At 40.1% G+C, this 22,353-nt stretch overlaps 1 protein-coding gene and 1 long non-coding RNA gene across 3 annotated transcripts; one reads left to right on the forward strand and one right to left on the reverse strand.

Moving 5' to 3' along the window:
* Positions 1 to 12,543: 12,543 nt before the first annotated feature.
* Positions 12,544 to 21,495, forward strand: LOC143723990 (uncharacterized). Of its 2 annotated transcripts, XR_013197214.1 has the most exons (4): positions 12,544 to 12,912; positions 17,394 to 17,809; positions 17,945 to 18,463; positions 21,383 to 21,495. It is a non-coding gene; the product is annotated as an uncharacterized LOC143723990 (long non-coding RNA). The 2 variants fall into 2 exon arrangements; XR_013197213.1 differs by lacking the exon at positions 21,383 to 21,495 and having other exon boundaries at positions 17,945 to 21,023.
* olig1 (oligodendrocyte transcription factor 1) lies at positions 15,468 to 18,812 on the reverse strand. Its single transcript, XM_077216949.1, has 2 exons — positions 18,563 to 18,812; positions 15,468 to 18,125 (listed from the first exon to the last, which is right to left on the reverse strand). Exon 2 carries the CDS (start codon positions 18,122 to 18,124, stop codon positions 17,417 to 17,419), a length of 708 nt encoding a protein of 235 aa, XP_077073064.1. The 5' UTR covers position 18,125; positions 18,563 to 18,812; the 3' UTR covers positions 15,468 to 17,416.
* Positions 21,496 to 22,353: the final 858 nt, after the last annotated feature.

The raw sequence follows: 22,353 nt of genomic DNA on the forward strand, positions 1-22,353 counted from the left end.
GAGAGAGAGAGAGAGAGAGAGAGAGAGAGAGAGAGAGTGAGTTAGAAAGGAGAAAAGAGCCCAGCGGGTTCTCTATGATATCATTGCACAGGGAAGAGATGCGTTCCATTGTGATAAACTCTTGGCAGGATTACAATCTGCGATGTAATGCTTTGGGCCTGTCAGGTGTGCGTGTGTCGGCGCGTGCACGCGTGTGTGTGCGCGAGTCAGTCACAATGTTTGTACTGTGGGGGTTTGTTTGACAGATGGTCAGACTATTCGTAGCTGCTGTGGAACAGACACATCTTTGTATCAAAAGAAAGAGAGCGATTGTCATTCTGTAACAATTTCGTATCCATCCATCCATCCATCTATCTCCATCCATCAACACTCAAGTTCTCTTTACAAAGTTTTATGGTGATATATTTCCCCTTTTTTAAGTTTCACACTTTCACTTTTCACTTTCAATGTGAATTAGAAATATTGGTTTTGAACAATCAGGTTTGCAGACCCAAATCACAGTTAAGATCTATTTAACATCCTTGTTGTATCTGTGATGGAATTATTATTTTTTTTTTATAAATATGAAAAGGTCATTTGACAATGTCACATGGAATGTGAAGGATCTTGAAAAAGTGTTAAGAAATTGATTTAAGGAAGATGAAAATTATGGTACCATGGGTTTTAATGGTTACTCTTCTATTATATTTTACTAAATTCCTATAATTTAAATGTTAAAATTTTAAACATTTAAAATATGCTTATGTTGAAATGTTCTGTGCCCTATGGAGGTCATTGGGCTCAAAAAATGGAAGGATCTGTATTATAGTAAAAATAACCCATGTAATGTCTATCTAATCTAAAAATACTCTCTCACATTATCTAATACATTTAGACTTTAGTGATTAGTATGAAAATACTGTCAGCTGCAAGTCAGTCAAGTATGAGTATAACCAATCAGAATGTTGAATGCTGTGGAGCACTTGCGCGTGCGTCTGCAACTTGAATATTTTAACATGCAACTGTAATCTGTAAGGTCTAAATGTGTGTGTATTTTTTTTGGTTGTTGAGTTGCAGTGCTGTGTCTGAATTGACTCCCAGCTGGTCCCCAATAAACCGCAAAGAGAAGGCCTAACTTGCGAGTGGTTATCTTGATGCTGCACAGCTTAGGTAGCACTAAAGAATCTTGGACAGTTTGGAAGTAGTAATGCAGTGATAGTGGCTTCTTGGATGGGATGCCGTAGGTTGTTAGAGTCTACCATAGGCAACTGGGCTGCCAAGAACCTTAAGTCAGATAAAATTATTTTGAAAATGTCTATGACATTTCTCATAGACTGCACTGAGATTGATTGGAGACTACTGCTTAAGTCTCTTGAGAAAAAGACGACACTAATTTCACATTTGTCTTGTCTAGGGTTTCAGAAGATACACTGTCATTCAAAAGTTTGGGGTTGGTAAGATTATTTAAAATATTTTTCTTATGCTCACCAAGACTGTATTTATTTAACCAATACAGTACAGTAACTAAAATTAATATTTTGAAATATTATAACAAATAATATTATTAGTATTTAATTTTTTATTTAATTTTATATATTTTAAAATGTAATTTATTCCTGTAATGGCAAAGCTGAATTTTCAGCATCATTACTCTAGACTTCAGTGTCACATGAGAAATCATGTTAATTGGTGCTCAAGAAACATTTCTTACTATTATCAATGTTGAAAACAGGTGTGCTGCTTAATATTTTTGTGAAAACCGTGATGCATTCTGGTCACTGGGGTACCTCAGGGATAAGTTTTTGGAACGCTTCTCTTTTCCATATACACTAAATCACTGGGACCCATTATACAGGCACATGGTTTATCCTATACTGATGACACACAGCTCTACTTGTTTCAAAATGTTGCAACCAATCTTGTCTTCAGTGAGCCCAAGTTCATTCAAGACATTCATGCTTGAATACAGAATGGCCACAGGCCCTGCACCCTTCTACCTCCCCTCTCTCTTACGAGTCTACATCCCCTCCAGAAGCCTGCATTCGGTGATCGGCACTTTGAGGTTCCATTGCAGAGAGGCTCAAAATTACTCTCAAGGATGCTCACTGTTCCTGGCTGGTGGAATGATCTTCCCAACCCCATCCGGATATTCAAATCCCTCAAAAAAAAAACCTAACCCTTAAAAAAAAACTCCTCTCTTCCATGAGCACTTAGCTTTAAAAAATGCTTCTGTGATTTCACTGTTCCTTTGACTATGTTCTCATTATTCCTTAATCCCTCCCTGTTTTAGCTTATACTATCTTTAAGATGACTGAATTTGTATCACTGGCACCTCTCGCATTTATTGCCTTCGTGAATTGCTTGTTTTCCTCAACTGAAAGTCACTTTGGAAAAAAGCATCTGTTAAATGAATACATGTAAATACATTCAGGATTTTTGATAAGTAAAATAGTAAAAGAAAGTTTTAAAAATACATATATTCAACGCTATCTCACGACCAATTTGTACGAATTTGTACGGGTGATTAAGAAGTGGCTAATTCATATGAATTCGTACGACCTCACTCTGTTACGATGCAGCAAGGAAGAAGCGGAGAGAGAATCCAAATGCAAGCACTTTAATAAAACAAACAGGTAATCCAATGGACTCAGGACAGGAACACGGAACAGCTACCAGCAACATCAAAACAACGGCCGACAAACAACAACTGAAGCACAGGGGTTTAAATACACAGGCAAACAAGCTAAACAAGATAAAAAGGGGGCGGGGTAATTAGAAACACCTGGAGAGACTAATAAACAAGAAAAACTACAAAGGATTACAAAACATGGCACAGAACAGGAACAAACAAAAGTCCACACAAGACAAGGAAAACACAAGACAGGAATCGTGACATAGCCCCCCACTTAAGGAGCGGATTCCAGACGCTCAAAAAAAACAACAACCAAACAAAAAAAAAAAACAAGAGTTCAGGAGGATGGTGAAGCGGATGTGGTCTTGGGGGAGGGATGGAGGGCCAGGTCCATGGAGAGGAAGAGAACCTGGAGACTGTAGCAGGATGGGAGGCCAGGGAGGAGCAGACGACCCATCGGGCGGCCAGGGCGAAGCAGACGACCCTTCGGGCGGCCAGGGCGGTGAAGACCCTTCGGGCGGCCAGGGCGGTGAAGAATCCTCGAGCGGCCAGGGCGGTGGAGACCCCTGGGCGGCCAGGGCGGTGAAGACCCCTCGGGCGGCCAGGGCGGTGAAGACCCCTCGGGCAGCCAGGGCAGTGGAACAGGCTCAGGAACAGACACCGGCTCAGGAACAGACACCGGCTCAGGAACAGACACCGGCTCAAGCTGGGCAGTATGGGCCTTGATGGGTGGAATGGGCGGCGCCGGCAGGGCCAGGAGCTTGGGTGGCATCGGCAGGGCAGGGAGCTTGGAGACAGCCTCTGGACTGACCGGAGGCTCAGGAAGGACCTCCGGGCATTGCAGGATGCAGGAAGTCCTCTTCCCCCTCCTCCATCTCCGAGAGGGTGCTGGACTGGACGGCGCCAGCGGCGAGGGCTCTGGGCTGGACGGCGCCAGCGGCGAGGGCTCTGGGCTGGACGGCGCCAGCGGCGAGGGCTCTGGGCTGGACGGCGCCAGCGGCGAGGGCTCTGGGCTGGACAGAGCCAGCGGCGAAGGCTCTGGGTCGACAGAAGTGACGTTAACAGTCTCTGGGTTGGCAGAAGTGACGTGAACAGTCTCTGAGTCGGCAGAAGTGACGTGAACAGTCTCTGGGTCGGCAGAAGGGACGTGAACAGTCTCTGGGTCGGCACACGTGAAGTGAACAGTCTCTGGGTCGGCAGACGTGACGTGAACAGTCTCTGGATCGGCAGACGTGACGTGAACAGTCTCTGGATCGGCAGACGTGACGTGAACAGTCTCTGGGTCGGCAGACGTGACGTGAACAGTCTCTGGATCGACAGACGTGACGTGAACAGTCTCTGGATCGGCAGACGTGACGTGAACATCAGACTGAAGAGATACTGTGGGCTTGTGGGGCTCCTCCTCTGCTAAACCCACAGAAAGAGTTGAACCAGCCAGCAAAAGAGCCTGGACAATATATTCTTCAAGAGTCCAGCTAGGGTGATGGAGTGGCATAAGGGAGCTGAGCGGCTCGGATAGCCCTCCCCGGAAAAATATCATCAGGCACACCTCATCAAAAGGTGATAAAGGTGCCAGATCAATGAAGTCTGTGATATACTCCCCAATGGGCCTGTCTCCCTGACGGAGACGCATGATCTGTGCTGCTGGATTCATCGTTGGTCGGTCATTCTGTTACGATGCAGCAAGGAAGAAGCGGAGAGAGAATCCAAATGCAAGCACTTTAATAAAACAAAAAGGTAATCCAATGGACTCAGGACAGGAACACGGAACAGCTACCAGCAACATCAAAACAATGACCGACAAACAACAACTGAAGCACAGGGGTTTAAATACACAGGCAAACAAGCTAAACAAGATAACAAGGGGGCGGGGTAATTAGAAACACCTGGAGAGACTAATAAACAAGAAAAACTACAAAGGATTACAAAACATGGCACAGAACAGGAACAAACAAAAGTCCACACAAGACAAGGAAAACACAAGACAGGAATCGTGACACACTCATACAAATTTGTACAATTTGTCTAAACCCACGTGATGGGTAGGTTTAGGGGCGGGGTCAGGGGTAGGTCATTCGTACAAATTCATACGAATTGGGCAACTCGTAAAATATGTACGATTTAGCAAAAATCGTACTAATTCGTACGAGTGAGGTCGTATGAATTCGTACGAATTAGCCACCTCGTAAAATTCGTACGAATTGTCGTGAGATTGGGCTGATATGTTTCCCTTTTTTATCAATTTAAAGCATCCTTGCTGAATAAAACTATTAAAATCTTACTTACCCTAAGCTTTTGAATAGTGTATCTCATTATAAACTTTTATTGCTCGGATTTGCCAAGGCACGAAAATCTATTCTTAAATATAATTCACAATGTTGAGATACGTAAAAAGCTTAGGGTAAGTAAGAGTTTAATACTTTTATTCAGCAAGGATGCATTAAATTGATAAAAAGGGTAATAAATGTTTTTGCTCTTTCTATTTACTATTCTACTTATCAAAAAATCATAAATGTATCACGTTTCCATTATCAATGTTATCAATGTTTCCACAAAAAATATTAAGCAGCACAACTGTTTTCAACATTTCTAATAGAAATAAATGTGATCATGGACTATTTTTTCATTTCCTAAACAAGAAATAATTTCTTTATACTTTTTATTTCTATATTTTATGAATTTCTAATTTTTATGAATATTACATGTATCTTTATATGTATATATATATATATATATATATATATATATATATATATATATTAATAATTTAACTCTTAATAATTTTCTCCACTTTCTGGAGAGTTTTGTGCAAAGAAATGGAGAAATTAAGTATTACATGATATGTGAAAAACTGCAAGGTTAAGAGCATATTGCATTGTTGTAGTATCAACAGGTATTAGGACATTTAGCATTTACATTACTGTTAATCAGTCATCACTTGATTACACATTGTATTACCTTGTTATGATATATAGTGACCCATACAATGTGCCAAACATAATGTGCCACATGAAGAGACAGTGCAGCATATGACAGTAGCAACAGCTGAGAAGATTTGGGTCTGTGGTGACCAGGTCCACCTCACACACACTTCCTCTCCCATTCTCTCTCTTTACTACTACAACACACACACACACACTCCTCCTACTCTGCATCATTTCTCATCAAGATATATGCACAAGTCACAAAAATAAAACCAATCTATCCTTGTGGAAAGGTTGCTTGGTAGCTAAATGTAGGTCTAGCAAGTCTTATATTTCTGAAATTCACACAGATCAAATATACAAATATGCTGACTGAATATATTGCTAGTTTATTAAGAGTAGCCAGCTAACGTTAGCAGTTCTATTGGCAGTTTGCTGATAATCCGGTGTCTGAAGTAAAATGCTCAAAACATCTCCTGAGAAAAATCACATGGTCAACCTTGTTTTGGTTATTTTATTTTGAATTAGTCTTATTTTCCTTACCTTGTCATTCAAGGCCATGGCACTTTTTGTACATTTCTGGAACTTTTGCGCGCTTCCACATCCCGCGCAACTACGGATCTACCAGGAATATGCATTATATATTGCTGCGTACATTTATCCGTGTCATCAGATGCACGTGCGCGAGCGGTTCGCGATCATGGTCGACTGACAACGAGATTAAGCAGCTGAACAAGAATACGGCCGTTTTCCAATTGTTCTCAGCTCCGCCGAGACAAAATAGACATGCCATTTCAAAAATCTTTCATTTATTGTCATAAATATGTTTTCAAAAGCATCACTTGCATCAAAGTTTATGTGACATAATTTCCAGTAAGCAACTGACTGCAAACGAGCAGGCGTATGTGCCGGGGCTGAGCCCCGGAGAGCCCCGGCCCAATTTAACCACTCTACTAGCGTAGCCAGAAAAGCGTCTCTGGGTGTGCATAAGAAAAATTGGGTGTGCCACATTTATTGTCAAATTAATGTGCAAAAAAAACTCGGACCCGGCTTATCACTAACTTTACAGAATAGACTGGGCTGATGTGTAAAACTGGCTTGCCACATAAACATAGGCCTAATACTAGGCCTACAGTATATAAAATATAACTCAGGGTTCAACATTAAGGCTTTACTTGTGCTTGTCCTTCGAACAAGTAAATCAGCCATTCTCTTGTCCAAGTAAAAATGCAGAAATCGGTTTAAACGTATGCTTCATCTTTCATTTTAAATTCTTAGATTTGATCAATAAATTCAATTGAAAAAATTAGACACTATGCTGTTACCAATCAAATTAATTAATTTACACTGAAAAATTACAACTGCATTAAATAATGTTACGAGATTGTTTTAAATATTTTTTGAAGATACAAAAAAGATATTCGAAAGAATTATAGCCAACTTGTAAACACGAAACTAAACCACCAGTAGGGGGCGTCAGGTGACTGTCTTAATGAGTGAGTTATTCGGTCATTTATTCAAATGATTCGTTCAAACGGCTGAATCGTTAAGGAATGAGGTAGTTGTTTAATGGGTCATTGAATCTTTGACTCAATCGATTCATTCAAAGCGCGGAATCATTCATTAATGCAGTTATGTGTTCCGGTGAGCTGCGCTGTGGTTCTTGGGATGTTTGTTTGGAACTATTTTCGCTGCTCAAATAGAAAAACAGTCAATATTGTGTCTAAAATGTAAGTGACTTGATATTGATTACTTGTTTATTGAACTGTCATATGAAATCAGTGTCATATTTTCAATCGTGATGGTATTCAGCAGTAGTGGTGCTTAACTGTATCATATCATATATTATAAATATGAAAACTCCACATTAATTTTTTAACCGCTCTATGTTCATTAACGTTCTTTGTGTGAACTGCGCTCATTGTTTCTATTTCTCCTCATGAGGCGCGAGACTCAACAGCACAACCGTATTACCAGTCTGCGGCTGTTTGCGGATTGGTTGTCAGTGCGAATGTCGGCAGATATTTTTTTAACGATAATAATTAAAAAAATAAAATACATTTTAAATGTACAAATATTTTAGGTAAACAACAATAGTCCAAGTTTAGGAAACATTTTTATTAAAACTTTAAAAGAGAATTCTCCATCTATTTTAGGTGTGCCAGCTGCTACTGTGGGTGGCACCGGCACACCCTGGCACACCCGTGGCTACGCCAGTGCACTGTATATACACATTTTTAATAATGTGTTTCCAAGAATCTTCATCTAAATCAAACCCTGCATTGTGCAGAAATGTTTCCTCCCTCACTTTGTAATATTTAGTGTTTGCGTGTGTTTCACACCTGTGTGAGACTCATGCTGTGCTACAAGCCTCCCTGTCCAGAGACACAACGGCAGTAAACAAGCATCAATGTCCCTCAGCAGGAGAGGACAAACTCTGAGAGAAGGTGAGAAAGGGAGGGCAGAGATTCATTTTAGACAGCAATATTTTAAACTAGTTCATCCTGGAATTAAAAAATAAATAGATAGATGCTTGGCTATTTATCTTGTTTGTAGTCTCTCTTACTCCTTTAGGCCTACGTTATGTTACGTTCATGTATTTACAGTAGCCCTAATATGCTTACACTAAAAGCCTTGCAGGCAAGCATTCCTGACAGTTTCCTTTTGAGGTGGGACTACTTTTCTGGTTGCACTTTTTTACAGTATGTGCATTTTCAATGTACTTACAGTGTACTTACCCATGAAAATACGGAGTAATGTAAGGTAATAACATGGGTTAAGGTTAGGTTTGGGGTATGTTCAGGGTTAGTACCTAGTAATTATCCAGTTAGTGTCATCATTACAATAAGTACATAGTATGTACATGCAAAACAGGACTATAGAATAAAGTACTACCACTTTTATGCATGGATGACAATCAATGTAATTCCTGTGGGTGGTGAAATATACATTTCCAATTCACAACAGTCAGGTTAGCATTAATAGGTCTCAATTCAAAGTACATTTAAAATTGAATACCAAATGTCAAAATGACATACTTGGTAGATTTTCAAAGTCTGCATGCTACACTAATATTGCCCGCAAGAGTGTTTGTGAACTTTCTCAACTTTTTCAGAAATAGAAAATTGTTCATGAAAGTGAACACAGCTTTGAAATGCCATACCAAATAATAAATCTTTATAGTAATTTTATGGTTTTCAATGTTCATTAAATTGATTCAATTCATTCATATGACATGGTGGTATGTGGTTTAAGGAACAATTTTATTATCCATGCGTACCAAAAATGTATGTACTTTTCCATCTCCAGGGAAGGACAGTAAAAGTAATTTTACTAAATTTAAAAAAAAAAAAATTATGTGATAGTTAAATATTTTTAACTGTTTATTTGCATAAATAACTAATATTACTTTAGTTAAACAGGACATGTTTTCTCTTTTTCTCTTTATCACCCTGTCTCTTCTCTGCATTTAGAACTCAAACTGGCAGCATCTCTCTGTGTCTCTCTCTCTCTGGTTTTGGGTTAAATCCAACTCTCTGAGGCTGTCTGACAGTATGCAAATATATGCAAACGAGGCTCTAGTCAAGCCAAGCAGCACCTGCGGACCTGACCAGTCGAGACCAGTAGTGACCTGTGCATGTGTGTGTGAGTGTGTGTTTATGTGTGTGTGTATGTGACCGTACCCTTCCAACAGAGGGCTTTTTTTTACACCACCCACTTTTCTCACTGCCCTCCGTAAGCATAAGGACATTTGTACACAGGCTGAATAAAATGACTCTATAATCAGCATGTGATATGTAAAAAATGATAAAATCATCTGGAATTGAACTCTATTGAGCTGAGACAAACTAAAGTTGACTTCATCATCAATAGCTAGGTTCTCATATTTTTATATATTCTTTGGGATATTTTTTTTTTTTAATGAAAACAAGATGTTAATGGAACATACAGTACTTGTTTGCAGTAGTTTATTTTTATTCAGTAAGTACACATACTTTAATAGAAACACAAATAAATTCCTACATTCCTTAGAGTACTTTCCTTAAAGTCGATAACCTTTTCTTCCCCTTTGTGACATATATTCGAGTGAAACAGGTTCTCAATAAAAAATGTATAGGACAGGACTTAATTTGTTTCCCTTTTTTCCCATTTTTTTGTTGGGTCATTGTCGTTTGCTATTATTGCAATGTCATCTGGGTGATAGGTTGCTGAAAGGGATATAGTATATATAGTGTATATAGTGTATATATATATATATATATATATATATATATATATATATATATATATATATATAAACTGGAGGAATGGCTGCTGAAAATGTCAACTTTACAGGAATGCAATTTTTTTTAAACTTTGTTAACGATTTTATTTCAGCTTACAAAGTTTTTAAATCAATATTTTTTTCTTTTTGTTCAAAACATGGCATGTGAACATTGATTAATGTTTTTCCCATGAATATTAGAAATGTTTGTAAACTGCAAAAATTTGTTAAGTAGCAAGTCATATTATACACTTACATTTATGAATTCTGCAGAGCGGTGCGCTTTGATCCTGCCTGCTGGTTTTGGCATTCCAGCAAGCTGGTGAGGAGAGAATCTGACCCCTCTCCTCCCTCTCTCCCTCTTTCTCCTCATCTTTCTTTCCTTCCCTCCGCTGCCCTTGTGCGGATGTGTCTTTAGGTTTGTGCTGGTCAGCACAACGTCTGTCCACCGTCTGGCTGAGTTCTGCTGTCAGTACAGTTCCAGAGTGTGTGTGTTTGTGTGTGTGTGTGTGTGTGTGTGTGTGTGTGTGTGTGTGTGTGTGTGTGTGTGTGTGTGTGTGTGTGTGTGTGTGTGTGTGTGTGTGTGTGTGTGTGTGTGTGTGTGTGTGTGTGTGTGTGTGTGTGTGTGTGTGTGCCCGCTGACGCTTGCCATGGATGTCAGTGTATCCCAAATGAGGAGAGGTGTGCATGTTTGGTTGTGGTGGTAGGGTGGGGAAAAGCTGAGGTAAGGTGGCTCTAGTCCAGACCTTGTCTATAAATGACACAAACCCTCATGTCTCTCTTACACACACACACACACACACACACACACACACACACACACACACACACACACACACACACAAACACAAAGCGTTTGCCCTTCCCTGTCTCTGATCAGTGGCAGAGTGCACAGGGGAGAAGGAAGAGGGCATGACAGCATCACTCACACTGTGCGAAAAGCACATGCTTTGCACACACACATATGAAAGACTACTGTGGGGCTGGGTTTCTCTGGCTCACTGAATACAATGAGAAATGTACTTCCAAAAGCATGTCATTGTGGATCAGTTACTTTTAATTACAAACAGACAAGTATGACAAATATGGAGCATGCTATATATAATCCTGAAAGCACTCATTTCAAGTTTAACATTTCACAATACATTCGATTCAGTTATGAAACAAAAGATACTGACACTTTCTTGTTGTCAAGTGTTCGTATACTGAATAGTGGGTTACTCTAAGACACCTGTGGGAACATCCACTATAATTCCCATGACACATGTTGGTTAAAAGTAATTGCAAAAACAGCAAAGAATTCAGAGAAAAGGTCTAGCATGATTTGTTTGCAGATGCCAGTTGGCTTGATATTTCGTCTATTTCAATGGCATTCAAGTGTGACTTCATTATGTCAATACTTTTTATTGTTAATATGTGCATATACCTATATGCAGATTTGCTTTTAATAATTGCCTTGTAGTTTCCAAAAATTACTTAACAATAAGATTAACACTTTAAGGTTATACTTTACAAAAAGGTTCTACATTTTAACATTAGAGTTAGAACAAAAGGAACATAAGCTAACAATGAACAATACTTTTACGGCATTTATTAATCCTAGTTATTGTTAATTTATGCTTACACTAATAAATTTTTTACATTAAAAGCTGTTTGATGTTAAATGATAAAGTTAACTAATTATGAACTGACAATGGCTACAGTACAATGAATAATAGTATATTTTTAAATGAACATTAACCAAGGTTTCAAATAAAATTTGAAATGCAGCATTGTTACTGCATAATACATGTTAACGCTGTAAAGTGTAACAAAATTTTACATTTTTTTAATGGCATATAAGATGACCAACCCAATTTAAAACTGAAATCACGCTTTCACAAAAATATTCAGTTATTTGTTGTGAAATTAAACTAAACTAAACTAATCTATTTTACATACTTGTATGTTTTAGGAGGCATCACGTGTGATTAATAGGCTACACACACACACACACACACACACCGTGTTTACTGAGCACTTTTATTTCGTATTTTGTGCCTGCGACCCTCTTGTGGTGAAGTATAACTGCACTTAGAATCATCTGGAAAGAACTTTGACTCAAATGAGGTTGATATTTATGGTGTTTGCTTAGCTATTAAGAGCTAAGGGCTCTTTTACTCAGCCCATTTTAAAGAAAAGAAACAATACATTTCATGAAACTTTAATACACTAGAACATTTTACATGACCTTTTCCCTATTTTAGAGCAAATTTTTGCTCTTTTAAATCATCAAATGTTTGCAGTTTAGTTTAGTTTAGTTTAGTTTAGTTTAGTTTAGTTTAGTTTCAGTTCCATGGCCTTTCAGAGAATTTAAAAACATCGTTCCGGTAATATTTCACCACACTTTAAAATCATTAATGAATTTTTATATCAATAGCACAATTTCACCAGAAATTACCATGGTAATAGTAGGCCTAGTTATGGGCAACATGCCAGAGTTACTACAGTTTTTCAACTATACTTTACAATAGAGATTAATTTTAAAATATGATGTCTAAAATTTATATATTGATGGAATTTGATGTAGCAATTTGTTTATTGGGGATTCACTCCTAAAAAGCATTATATTATTTTCCTTACCCCTCTCTGTCTCTATCGCTCTGTGGAATATCTAGTCAAGCAGCACTAACAGTGAAAAACTAACCCGTCTAGTAGAGCACAAAGAGCATCTCACACACTCTGTGTGTGTCTATACACACACACAGACTCCCCACGCTGTGGCGGCGGGTTGACAAGCCCGTCTGCCAAACAACTCAATTAAGCAGAAAAGAGGAGGAAAAAGAAAGAGAAGGAACAGAGGAGAGAGGGAAAGGGAGAGAAAGAGAAAAGCCTGTTCCCTGTCAGCTGCGTGGCCGCCTCTGCGGGGCAAGAAGGGCAGGAACACGTCGGAGAGAAAGAAGAGAAGAGAAGAATAAAGGGAGGGTGTGAAAAGAGAAAGCTCTGTGATGTGTTAACTGGCATTCTGGACCTCAGGGCAGTGATGGGGCACAGGTCAAACTAAGAGCCACTGGGTCATTGCCACGCCGACAGGGACACCCGGACAGTGTGTCTGTGTGTGAGAGAGAATGATTGTGAGTATGTGTATGTTTGCTCTTCTCTTCAGTCTGGAGAGAACTCTCTCTGTCCCAAGAGTGCAAGTGAGTGTGTATTTATATTGCACTTCACAGACTCTTATGAGAACTTAAACATGACTACATTCTAGCTCCAAATGCAAAAATGCACCATAGAGCTTAATTCTTAGCACTAAGGAATTTATAAATGTTTTTTCCATGACATGTTAGGTCATTCAGTTTCTTTTATTGCTATATGTTGTGTGGCATATAGTGGCTGTAGAAAATATTTTGACACTTTAGTCAGACATTAAATATGTGACTGTCATTGTATTACATAAAATATCAAGTGGGATATAATTATATTATATTATATTATATTAGTATTCAGACACTTTCTGTTTGTTAAATGCTAGTGAAACATGTTCATATGTAAATATGAACGAAAAATAATTTACTACTAAAATGAACTTGAGAGTTAGTTAGTTAGTTAGTTAGTTAGTTAGTTAGTTAGTTAAAAGTAATTACAAAAACAGCAAGAAAGTCAGTTCTCAGAAAATGACTAGAAGCATTTGTTTGTAGATGCCAGTAGGTTTTATATTTAGTTAGGCAATGCAATGAAATGTTTACATTTTTGGTTTACTGTAAGTGTCGAAATACCTTTCTTGTGGCAACTTTATTTATTGGCACAATAATGTTGTAGTATGCAGAAGAAACCAGAATTAATAGGCTTTAACTGAATGAAAATTACATGTCTGGAAGGCAATGTTTCAGATATCTTTGTCAAGACATTGAACTCTCTTTTCTAATGTCTGTGTGAGTGTGTTTGACTGTTAGGGTCTGGTTTGTTCCCATGCCACACCACCCTGAAGCACTCACAGTCTTCAGGGGCATAAAGGTAATGAGACGCTGTTATGGAGGCCAATAAAACTGTGTGTGTGTGTGTGTGTGTGTGTGTGTGTGTGTGTGTGTGTGTGTGTGTGTGTGTGTGTGTGTGTGTGTGTGTCAGAGAGACAGAGAGAGGGTGTGAGAGGATCGGCGGGTTAATGGCACAGGTCATTACTGGGCCCAGTAAAGTGTGTGTACTGGGCTGATCTGGCCTGGAGAACAGTAGGCAGGAATTTTGGAGTGGAGGGAATACAGGAGGTTTAATGCTCGAGGAGATAAATAAGAGGGGTGGGAAGAGGAGAGGGGGTCCCCTGTTACACCCGTCCCTCCCACTCTCTCTTTCATTCACATGTTCCAATTTATGGCTCAGCATTTCCTATCTCCAAGACTCCCCACGTTGAGAAGAGAGAGAGGGAGGGAGAGAAAGCAGAAGAGATAAAACCTTGATTTTGTGAATAAGATCTTGAAAAGATAATACACTGAATAGCCCAAAAAAAGGTTTAAAAATAATTTTTCATTGAAATATTTTTTATTTAAATTAATTGGGTGTAAGTTGATCAAAGTCAGCTTAGTAATAATTTGTATTTTAAATAAATTATTTAATTTGAAATAATAATTAAATGACTGAATTGGATCAAATCATTATTATCTTACTTGATAAAATATTTTTACATTGCAGGATTGAAAAATATTTTGTTCATTTTCTGTGGGGGAAAAGGTGAGGGAGTTATGGTGTTCTGTATGGTTACTAGGGTGTTATGAGGATGCTAGAGTGTTCAAGGTCCTAGTGTTGCATATAGGGTGTTTCAATGTAATACTAGTTTACGGTGGGTGTTTGCTTACTGACCCAAGGTGCATTAACTCTCCCCAAGTTTCTTTTCAATAAGTCAGCTGCAACATTTAAGGCCTCATTCAAGTTCTTAACAGAAATTGCACATTTAAGTTTAGGAATGAGCAATAAGAGTGGTGCTTACAGCTAATTATGTAATTGCATAGTGAATAATATGAAAATAAAAACATGAATCAGAAATGTAATGTTAAAAAAATTCTGTGTGTGTGTGTATGTGTGTGTGTGTGTGTGTGTGTGTGTGTGTGTGTGTGTGTGTGTGTGTGTGTGAGTGTGTGTGTGTGTGTGTGTGTGTTTGTGTGTGTTTGTGTGTGTGTGTGTGTGTGTGTGTGTGTGTGTGTGTGTGTGTGTGTGTGTGTGTGTGTGTGTGTGTGTGTGTGTGTGTGTGTGTGTGTGTGTGTGTGTGTGTGTGTGTGTGTGTGTGTGTGTGTGTGTGAGAGAGAGATATATCGATGACACTTTAACCCTTCATAAGTCACAAAGAGATTGGTGTTTTTTGGCCGGATTGCTGGAATAAAGAACCCGAAGAGGAGAGAAATAAATCCTGAGACATGTGCAGAGGCTCTGAAAGGAGGAGTGGAGATCTTCTCACACTCATCTTTTCACCCATAGCTAAGGATGGATGGCCCTCAATCAGTCTTAAACTTGGCCTGTCTCGGACTCTAACACATTTGCATGTTTACCTAGCTATACTTCTATTTTTATTCAATAAAGCAAATAAATGTACATTTTTAAAATATAAAAAGAAAAAGAGTTTTTAGCATTAATTATTTTAGTATTTTTAAAACCATGTCCTTTTAGGACGTCCCCAAAAGAAAAACACGAAAATAATGAAGACCACTTAATTTTCACCATATATTTAGATTTTGTGAATCTACATAAGAATCAAAAATTGTACATACATTCCTAACACACTTTAATTAACTGATTTTACAAACATTTCCTCTAATTAAATAGTTCATGAAAATCGATTCGCCTGAAATTTTGTGAATTCACAATACAGATGTCAGATATTCTCTCTTCAACACACAGTGGTTGGTTTGGCCATATATCAGTGAAGTATACCAGGACACATTGGCATTTAGCGGTGAACAATAGGACACCCCGTTCTACTTTCTCTTCTTTTGTCTCACTTTGTTTTGGCTGGATTTAGCTGCACTGATGAGCTGAAGAACGAACACAAAGAGAGAGCAGACCCCTACATTCTTTTCACAATACGCCTACCATCATCAGAGAGAAAGTTATCACCTCAGGAGAGTACGACAGGGGAAGATGGCTTTAAGAAAAGCACTGAAGTGAGGTGAAATTAGTGAGGTAATCTCTTCAAGTTGTCAGCGGACATAAGGCAGCTATATGTAAATGTAAGAGGTGGCAAGTTAAAGTGAGTGTGTGCGTCCTCGCAAAGAGAAGGGTTTTAAGTCGGAGGGTCTTACTTTGATCTTTCCCACTTCTCTGTCCCACCTCTCCCCCCTCTGTACTTCTTTTTCTTTCTTTTTTTACCTCCTTGTAAGAAAATCAAGGCCTATTAACCCTAATCTCACTTAATGGCATATACCTCTCCTTTTGTCCTGGGCGATGGGCAACAGACTCTTTCCATTCAGCCTCTCGCCCTCTTTCAAGCGACTGGCCGGACTAATCCCCTTTAGCTGCATGGCCGATTATTCCTTGTATTTTATCATTATTCTTATGATTATAATCTGCATTCTCATTCATGCACCCCTATCCACAAGATGGAATTGCTTTTCCCTCTCTTTCATGGCTTTCACCGTGCCCCGACATTGAAAGAATTGCTCCTTCTTTTTTTCAACTGCCCGGCCTTCGGAGGGGTGGAGATCAGAGTTTGGGTGCAGGAGAGGGTGTTGTTTGTAATTTAGGTAAGTGAACTCCTTTGGTAGAAACACATTTTCTGGCCATTTGAATATGTTGTTCACAGAGAGTAATGAATGGCGCCACACTGGCCCGTGTAAACGCATTTACCTCGACAAGCAGCTAACAAGGGAGTGGATTATAGACAGTGAGGTTGGAGAAAGAGTGTGGGCTAATTATTATGGGGCTGATGTGGGGTTTGTTTGGGGAGTTGAATAGGGTGGGTTCAGGCAAGGCTGGGGTGAAAGAAAGGCTCCGTCCTTGTGCTGCAAAAGGGGTGCACAATTAATTATTTCAATCCGTTTGGATGCAGCCGAGCACACACGCATGCATAAGCTTACTCTGACAGAGAACAAGAGGAAAAAACAGGATATGTGTTTAAAGATTAACTTTTGCACTAGTTTTAAACAACAGGCACACACACACTGTGTCAGTATTACTAGTTTAATTCTAAGCAAACACAATATGGGAGACAGTTAAGGCTAGAAGATTTTGCCAAAAGTTTCAATTTGTTTACAGTAGCTAATGCATATTTGCACATTCAAGTTTGAGCCACTTGAAATGTTAAAAATGTATTAGTATATGTAGAAATTAACATTAATCAAGATTGACAAGTGCTGTAAAAGAATTGCTCAAAGTTTGTTTATGAACATTTTTCATCATGTTTCATCAAAACATGTGACTTTTTTTCTTCTGTGGAAAAAGAGATTTTTTAATATTTTGTGTTCCACAAAAGAAAGTCAAACAGGTTTAAAAACATCATGACATCATTAGGCAAACTATCCTTAAGGTTAACAAATTGGACCTTATTGTATAGTGTTACAAAAAAATTAAATAACCAGACACCTCACCCTCCTCAGACATTAAAAAACTGCTTGTTGTTGTATTGTTCTTTTTTTAGTCTTTCTCCAAGGCATGTTGAAATCACTTTGGGAAACGTGTGGCGGGATTAACATGCACCACCCGTGGGGTCCGGCACACCACACACTGGCACACCAGGCTCTCCGTCATGCTGCTTGACCCCCAAGCCAAGGGCTCCTCCTGGGCACCCTGAGGCAGGAGAGGGCACTTTGCCACAGCCAGTTGCTGCTCAGGGGAGGAAAGCAGAAGCTGTCCCGGCCCGGTGAGAAATGGCCACCCTCCTGTCAGCAGTAGACGTGGTACAGTTCCACTGACGCCCATCCCAATGCTGACCTCGCCCAGCAGACGCCTCATCTCCTGCAAGGAAGAACCTAGGAGTAGGATGTAGTTACGGGCCAGCACCAGTGTGGAGATTTTGGACAGGCGCCTTCCAGTCGGAGGGGCTCCAGTCGGGAGGTAAGGGTGCTGCAGTGCTCCCCCTACACCGGTGGGAGAAGAAGAGTAAGGCACCATTACTTCCCTTAAAGCATCCATGGCCACGTTGAGGTCCTGCATTCTCTTCCTCTCACGGCTGTTGATCTTTCTCCGCAGCTCCTGTTGCTCCTCCACACTAAGTTCACGAGGGGGTTTCGAAGATCTGAGATGTCCCTGGAGACCCACAGCATTGGAGGTCGGTCCTCCTGCTCCTGTTACCCGTACCATTCTTGGCATGAGTTGCTGTAAAGAGTCTTCGCCCTGCTCTCTGCACCTAAAACCAGGCACAGCCTGCATTCTGAGGAAGATATTGAGAAAACATGAGTAAGATAAGTAATTGAATCAAATTGAGGGATTTGCAAATATCTTTTGGATTCATGTATTAAAATTACAGTTCACTCAAAAATTCCATCATTATTTACTTACCCTCATGCCGTTCCAATCGTGTATGACCATTTCTTTTGTGAATAATGTGAAGAATTGTTTTTTTCCAAATAATTAAAATCAATGGGGCCCAAAACAACACTGTTTCCTTTGTCAAAAAACATAACAAAACACTGGGACATTTTTCTAAAAATATATTATTTTGTGTTCCACAGAGGAAAGAAAGTCATACAGGTTCGGAATGGCTTACAGGTGAGTAAATAATGACAAATTTTTTATCTTTGGGTGAATAATCTCTTTAAAGTTCAGTTGTCATATTGCTCAAGTCTTTCTAGTAGGCAAAGACTTTACCTTCAAGTTCGTGATCCACACACTCCAGATCTTCTTCCGGGACTCCTCAAATAATTTTAAAGCAGTTCACTTCTTCAAGTCCATATTCTAGTCATGAGTTAATCTTCCTTAAAATCTTCCTCCCAATAATTGTTAAATGCTCAATTAAATAGTTTGCTCTCTTTTCCAATACTGTAGTTGTCCTTTATAGAGATCTTTAAACTGCAGCTAACTAACACACTCCTAACTATTGAAAGAATATGAGAGAAGTACTGCTATAATGAGCTAATGAGTTACTCTGTCACTCTCTCTCTCTCTCTTTCTGTTCCTGACGCCCCCTCATCTGCCCTCCATGCTAATGATTTGATCATCATTTCCAATGGTTAAAAACCCTGATCGTGAGCACATGCCTCATGTTTGTTGAATGGGGTATGATGATATCTTCATCTCAATGCAATACTGTGACATTTTCTTGCATGCATAGGATACATGTGACATTGATTTTCTGCTAGTGATTGGGGAAGCAAATGAAAAAGTGAGCCAACAAACAGAAGGCCTAATGATTCTCGTCACAGGTGGCACACCGGACATACCCAGGGCGAGACTGATTGTAAAACATATAAGCGGTGCAATTGTCTCTTTTACCAAACTATTGACACACTTTTATTTAGCCTCCCTCTAAATGTGAGAGGAAGGAAGAGACGTCAACAGAAAGCATGTTGTTCACGTTGAGAGCGGGAGGTGAGAACATAGAATCTCCTGTTTGTCTCACAGGGGTGAGAGGAGGGTAAGAAGGTTGTGGCACCCGGTCCCGGTGAATGGTATCATGGCATCCATGCGCACATACTCGTAGGCTCAGACAGGAAAGAGAATTTAAAAGAGCAATCGCAACGCCAGGCACCTGCAGGGCAACAGAACACAACCTGCCAGTGTGTTGGTGTGTGTGGAATTGTGTGTGCTTCTAGCTGACCTATAAAAGACAGCCTGTGATGGATTAGAGCTGGGATGTTCGTCAGCTGTATGTCTGTGAACGTGTGTGTGAAAAGAAACGGCAACCGAAAGGAGGGAGGGTGAGAAGAGAGGGCAGAAAGGGACACCTGCTCTGACACAGAGACAGAGAGAAGAGATGAAAAAGAGAGGGAAAGAAAGAACCTGGTGTCCACCCGCAACACCGCCCCCCTCCCGCTCACTCCGTCCTTCCTTCCAGCTTGTGGGGGGTTGAATGGGGTGGCGTGGTGCCGGGGGGCTCACATCCGTATCCCCTGCCCCCAGCGCCCATTGCCTCCGTGGGTTTCATAGCGAGGATGGAGCAGGTCAGGGACCGGTGGAGCCAGGCAACGGGAGATGAGGGCTGTCTTTGTGGGGGCCAGAGTGTTTTCCGTCTGGGCCAAGCCGGCGAGCTTGGGCTGGGTCTCTGGAGCTGCACCTGGGGGTTCAATCAGCTCATTCACACCAAGCCTGTTTCCTGTAGTTACCAGTAAAACGCCTGGCTGAGGTGGTGTCCACTTGGCACCGCTGGGGTTCCCATCTCTGAGACACACACACACACGTACGATAGCTTAATTATACTTGAAATAAAAAGCTTGGGCTGGGTCTCTGGAGCTCCATATAAAAAAAATTTACACACACATTCACCGGCCACTTTATTAGGTGCATCTTGCTAGTATCTTGTTGGACAGCCCCTTATGCCTTCAGAACTGCCTTAATTCTTCAGACATAGATTCAACAAGGTGCTGGAAACAGTCCTCTTATTAACCAGATTTTGGTTCATATTGGCATTATAGCATCATGGAGTTGCTGCAGATTCGTCGGTTGCACATTCATGATGCAAATCTCCCATTCCACCATGTCCCAAAGGTTCTCTGTTGAATTGAAATCTGGTGACTGTGGAGGCCATTTAAGTATGGTGAACTCACTGTCATGTTCAAGAAACAAGTTTAAAATTATTTGAACTTTGTGACATGCATGTTATACTGCTGGAATTAGCCATCAGAAGATGGGAACACTGTGGTCATAAAGGAATGGACATGGTCAGCTACAATACTCAGTTTGGCTGTGGTGTTTGAATAATGCTTGGTTGGTACCAAGGGGCCTGAAATGTGCCTGTAAAATATCTCTCACACCATTACACCACCAGAGACCTGAACTATTTATTTAAGGCAGGATGGATCCATGCTTTCACGTTGTTTACATCAAATTCTGACCCTACCATCTGTATGTTGCAGCAGAAATCGAGACTCATCAGACCAGGGAACTCTTTTCCGATCTTCTATTGACCAAATTTGGTGAGCCCGTGATAATTGTAGCCTCAGTTTCCTGTTATTAGTTGAAAGGAGTGACACCCGGTGTGTTCTTCTGCTGCTGTAGCCCACCTGCTTCAAGGTTTGACATGTTGTGCATTTAGAGATACTCTTCTGCACACCTAGGTTGTAATGAGTGATTATTTAAGTTACTGTTGCCTTTCTATCAGCTCGAACCAGTCTGGCCAAAATCCCAGTAGATCAAAATTTTCTGAAATACTCCGACTAGCCCATCTGGCACTAAACATTAAAAAGGCACTAAAATCACCTTTCTGCAGATCGTCTTGACCATGTCTACAAGCCTAAATGCATTGAGTTGCTTCCATGTGATTGGCTGAATAGATATTTGCATTAATGAGCCGTTAAACAGTTAAACAGGTGTGTATACTGTATTGATCATTTATATAAAAAATGTATGTAGTGTTGAAACCTTTACTACTTATGAATCATTACAAAATGGTCTTACATTTTTTTATTTTATTTTATTATTTACATTAAAAAGTCTTATATTTTTGTAAATTTCTTTCCCTTAAACATACAGATACCCTCTGAAGTTTGACAAGTCATATGAGCTACAGCTCCATTCACTTTATTTGTATGGAAAGAGATGGCAGGACAATTCTGAACATTTTGCCCTTTATGTTCTTCAAAACAATGAGTATATTGGTGAGTAAATGACAGATATTTAATTTTGTGAGCCAATACATTGTAATTGACATTTCATTTTGTAACAAATTTCCTGATGCATTTCCTTATTTCTTGTGTTTAGGTGAAGGATCTTGCAGCACAAAGGCAAGACGGAAGACCAAAAATAAATCTGTGCACCAGCAGAAACATCACAATACCTCTGTGACAGACATCTGCGCTTAATTGCCCAGAAACAAAAACACAAACAACAAGGAAACATTGGGCATAAAGAAGTTGGACTACCTGTGCTAACTTTGACAGCTTGCACTGCTAACTGTTTTTCATGATGTGGAAGGTCACAACACAAGCTGATGCATAAAATCCGCAACATTGAAATGGAGAAGGTCTGCTTCCATATTCATTACCAGACCATGGACGCCGAGAAACGTCTGCTAAATGCCGAGCGTGATATTTCAACCGCCGGCTGGCCAGCCCTTCGCCAGCTTGTGTCCGTACTGCACGTACTGCAGAGCTGTCTCGCACACCAACAAACCTGCATAAAGAAAAGTTCTAATGAGAAATTAACAGATGTCACAACTTTATTCTCTCTTTCTCTCCCCTAGAGGGAAGCAGGTGTGGAGGGCGAGGCTGGAGGGCCTAAACCTCCATCAGATGTTTCGCGTTCTCCTCAAAGTAGCTTCTAAAAATGAGTGTGTATCTGGTGGAGATGCTATAAAACAGTTGACATGGGGGAGGTGAGCTGTCTAGAGCTTCAGAGCACTGCGAACCCTGCTTGACGTGTTGCTTTGGGCCGGCGGCCATGGATATGAGAAGATTACAAGCTGTTAATAGGGCGGAACCAATGAGCTGAAGGCTGGGTATTGT

This window comes from Siphateles boraxobius, unplaced genomic scaffold (genome assembly GCF_051911475.1).
Source record: "Siphateles boraxobius isolate OS27281-9 unplaced genomic scaffold, OSU_SipBor_1 7, whole genome shotgun sequence".
In the NCBI taxonomy this organism is placed as follows: domain Eukaryota; kingdom Metazoa; phylum Chordata; class Actinopteri; order Cypriniformes; family Leuciscidae; genus Siphateles; species Siphateles boraxobius.

Coding starts and splice junctions, on each gene's coding strand:
- olig1 (XM_077216949.1), bottom strand. CDS start 18,124: ATGCAGGCTGTGCCTGGTTTTAGGTGCAGAGAGCAGGGCGAAGACTCT.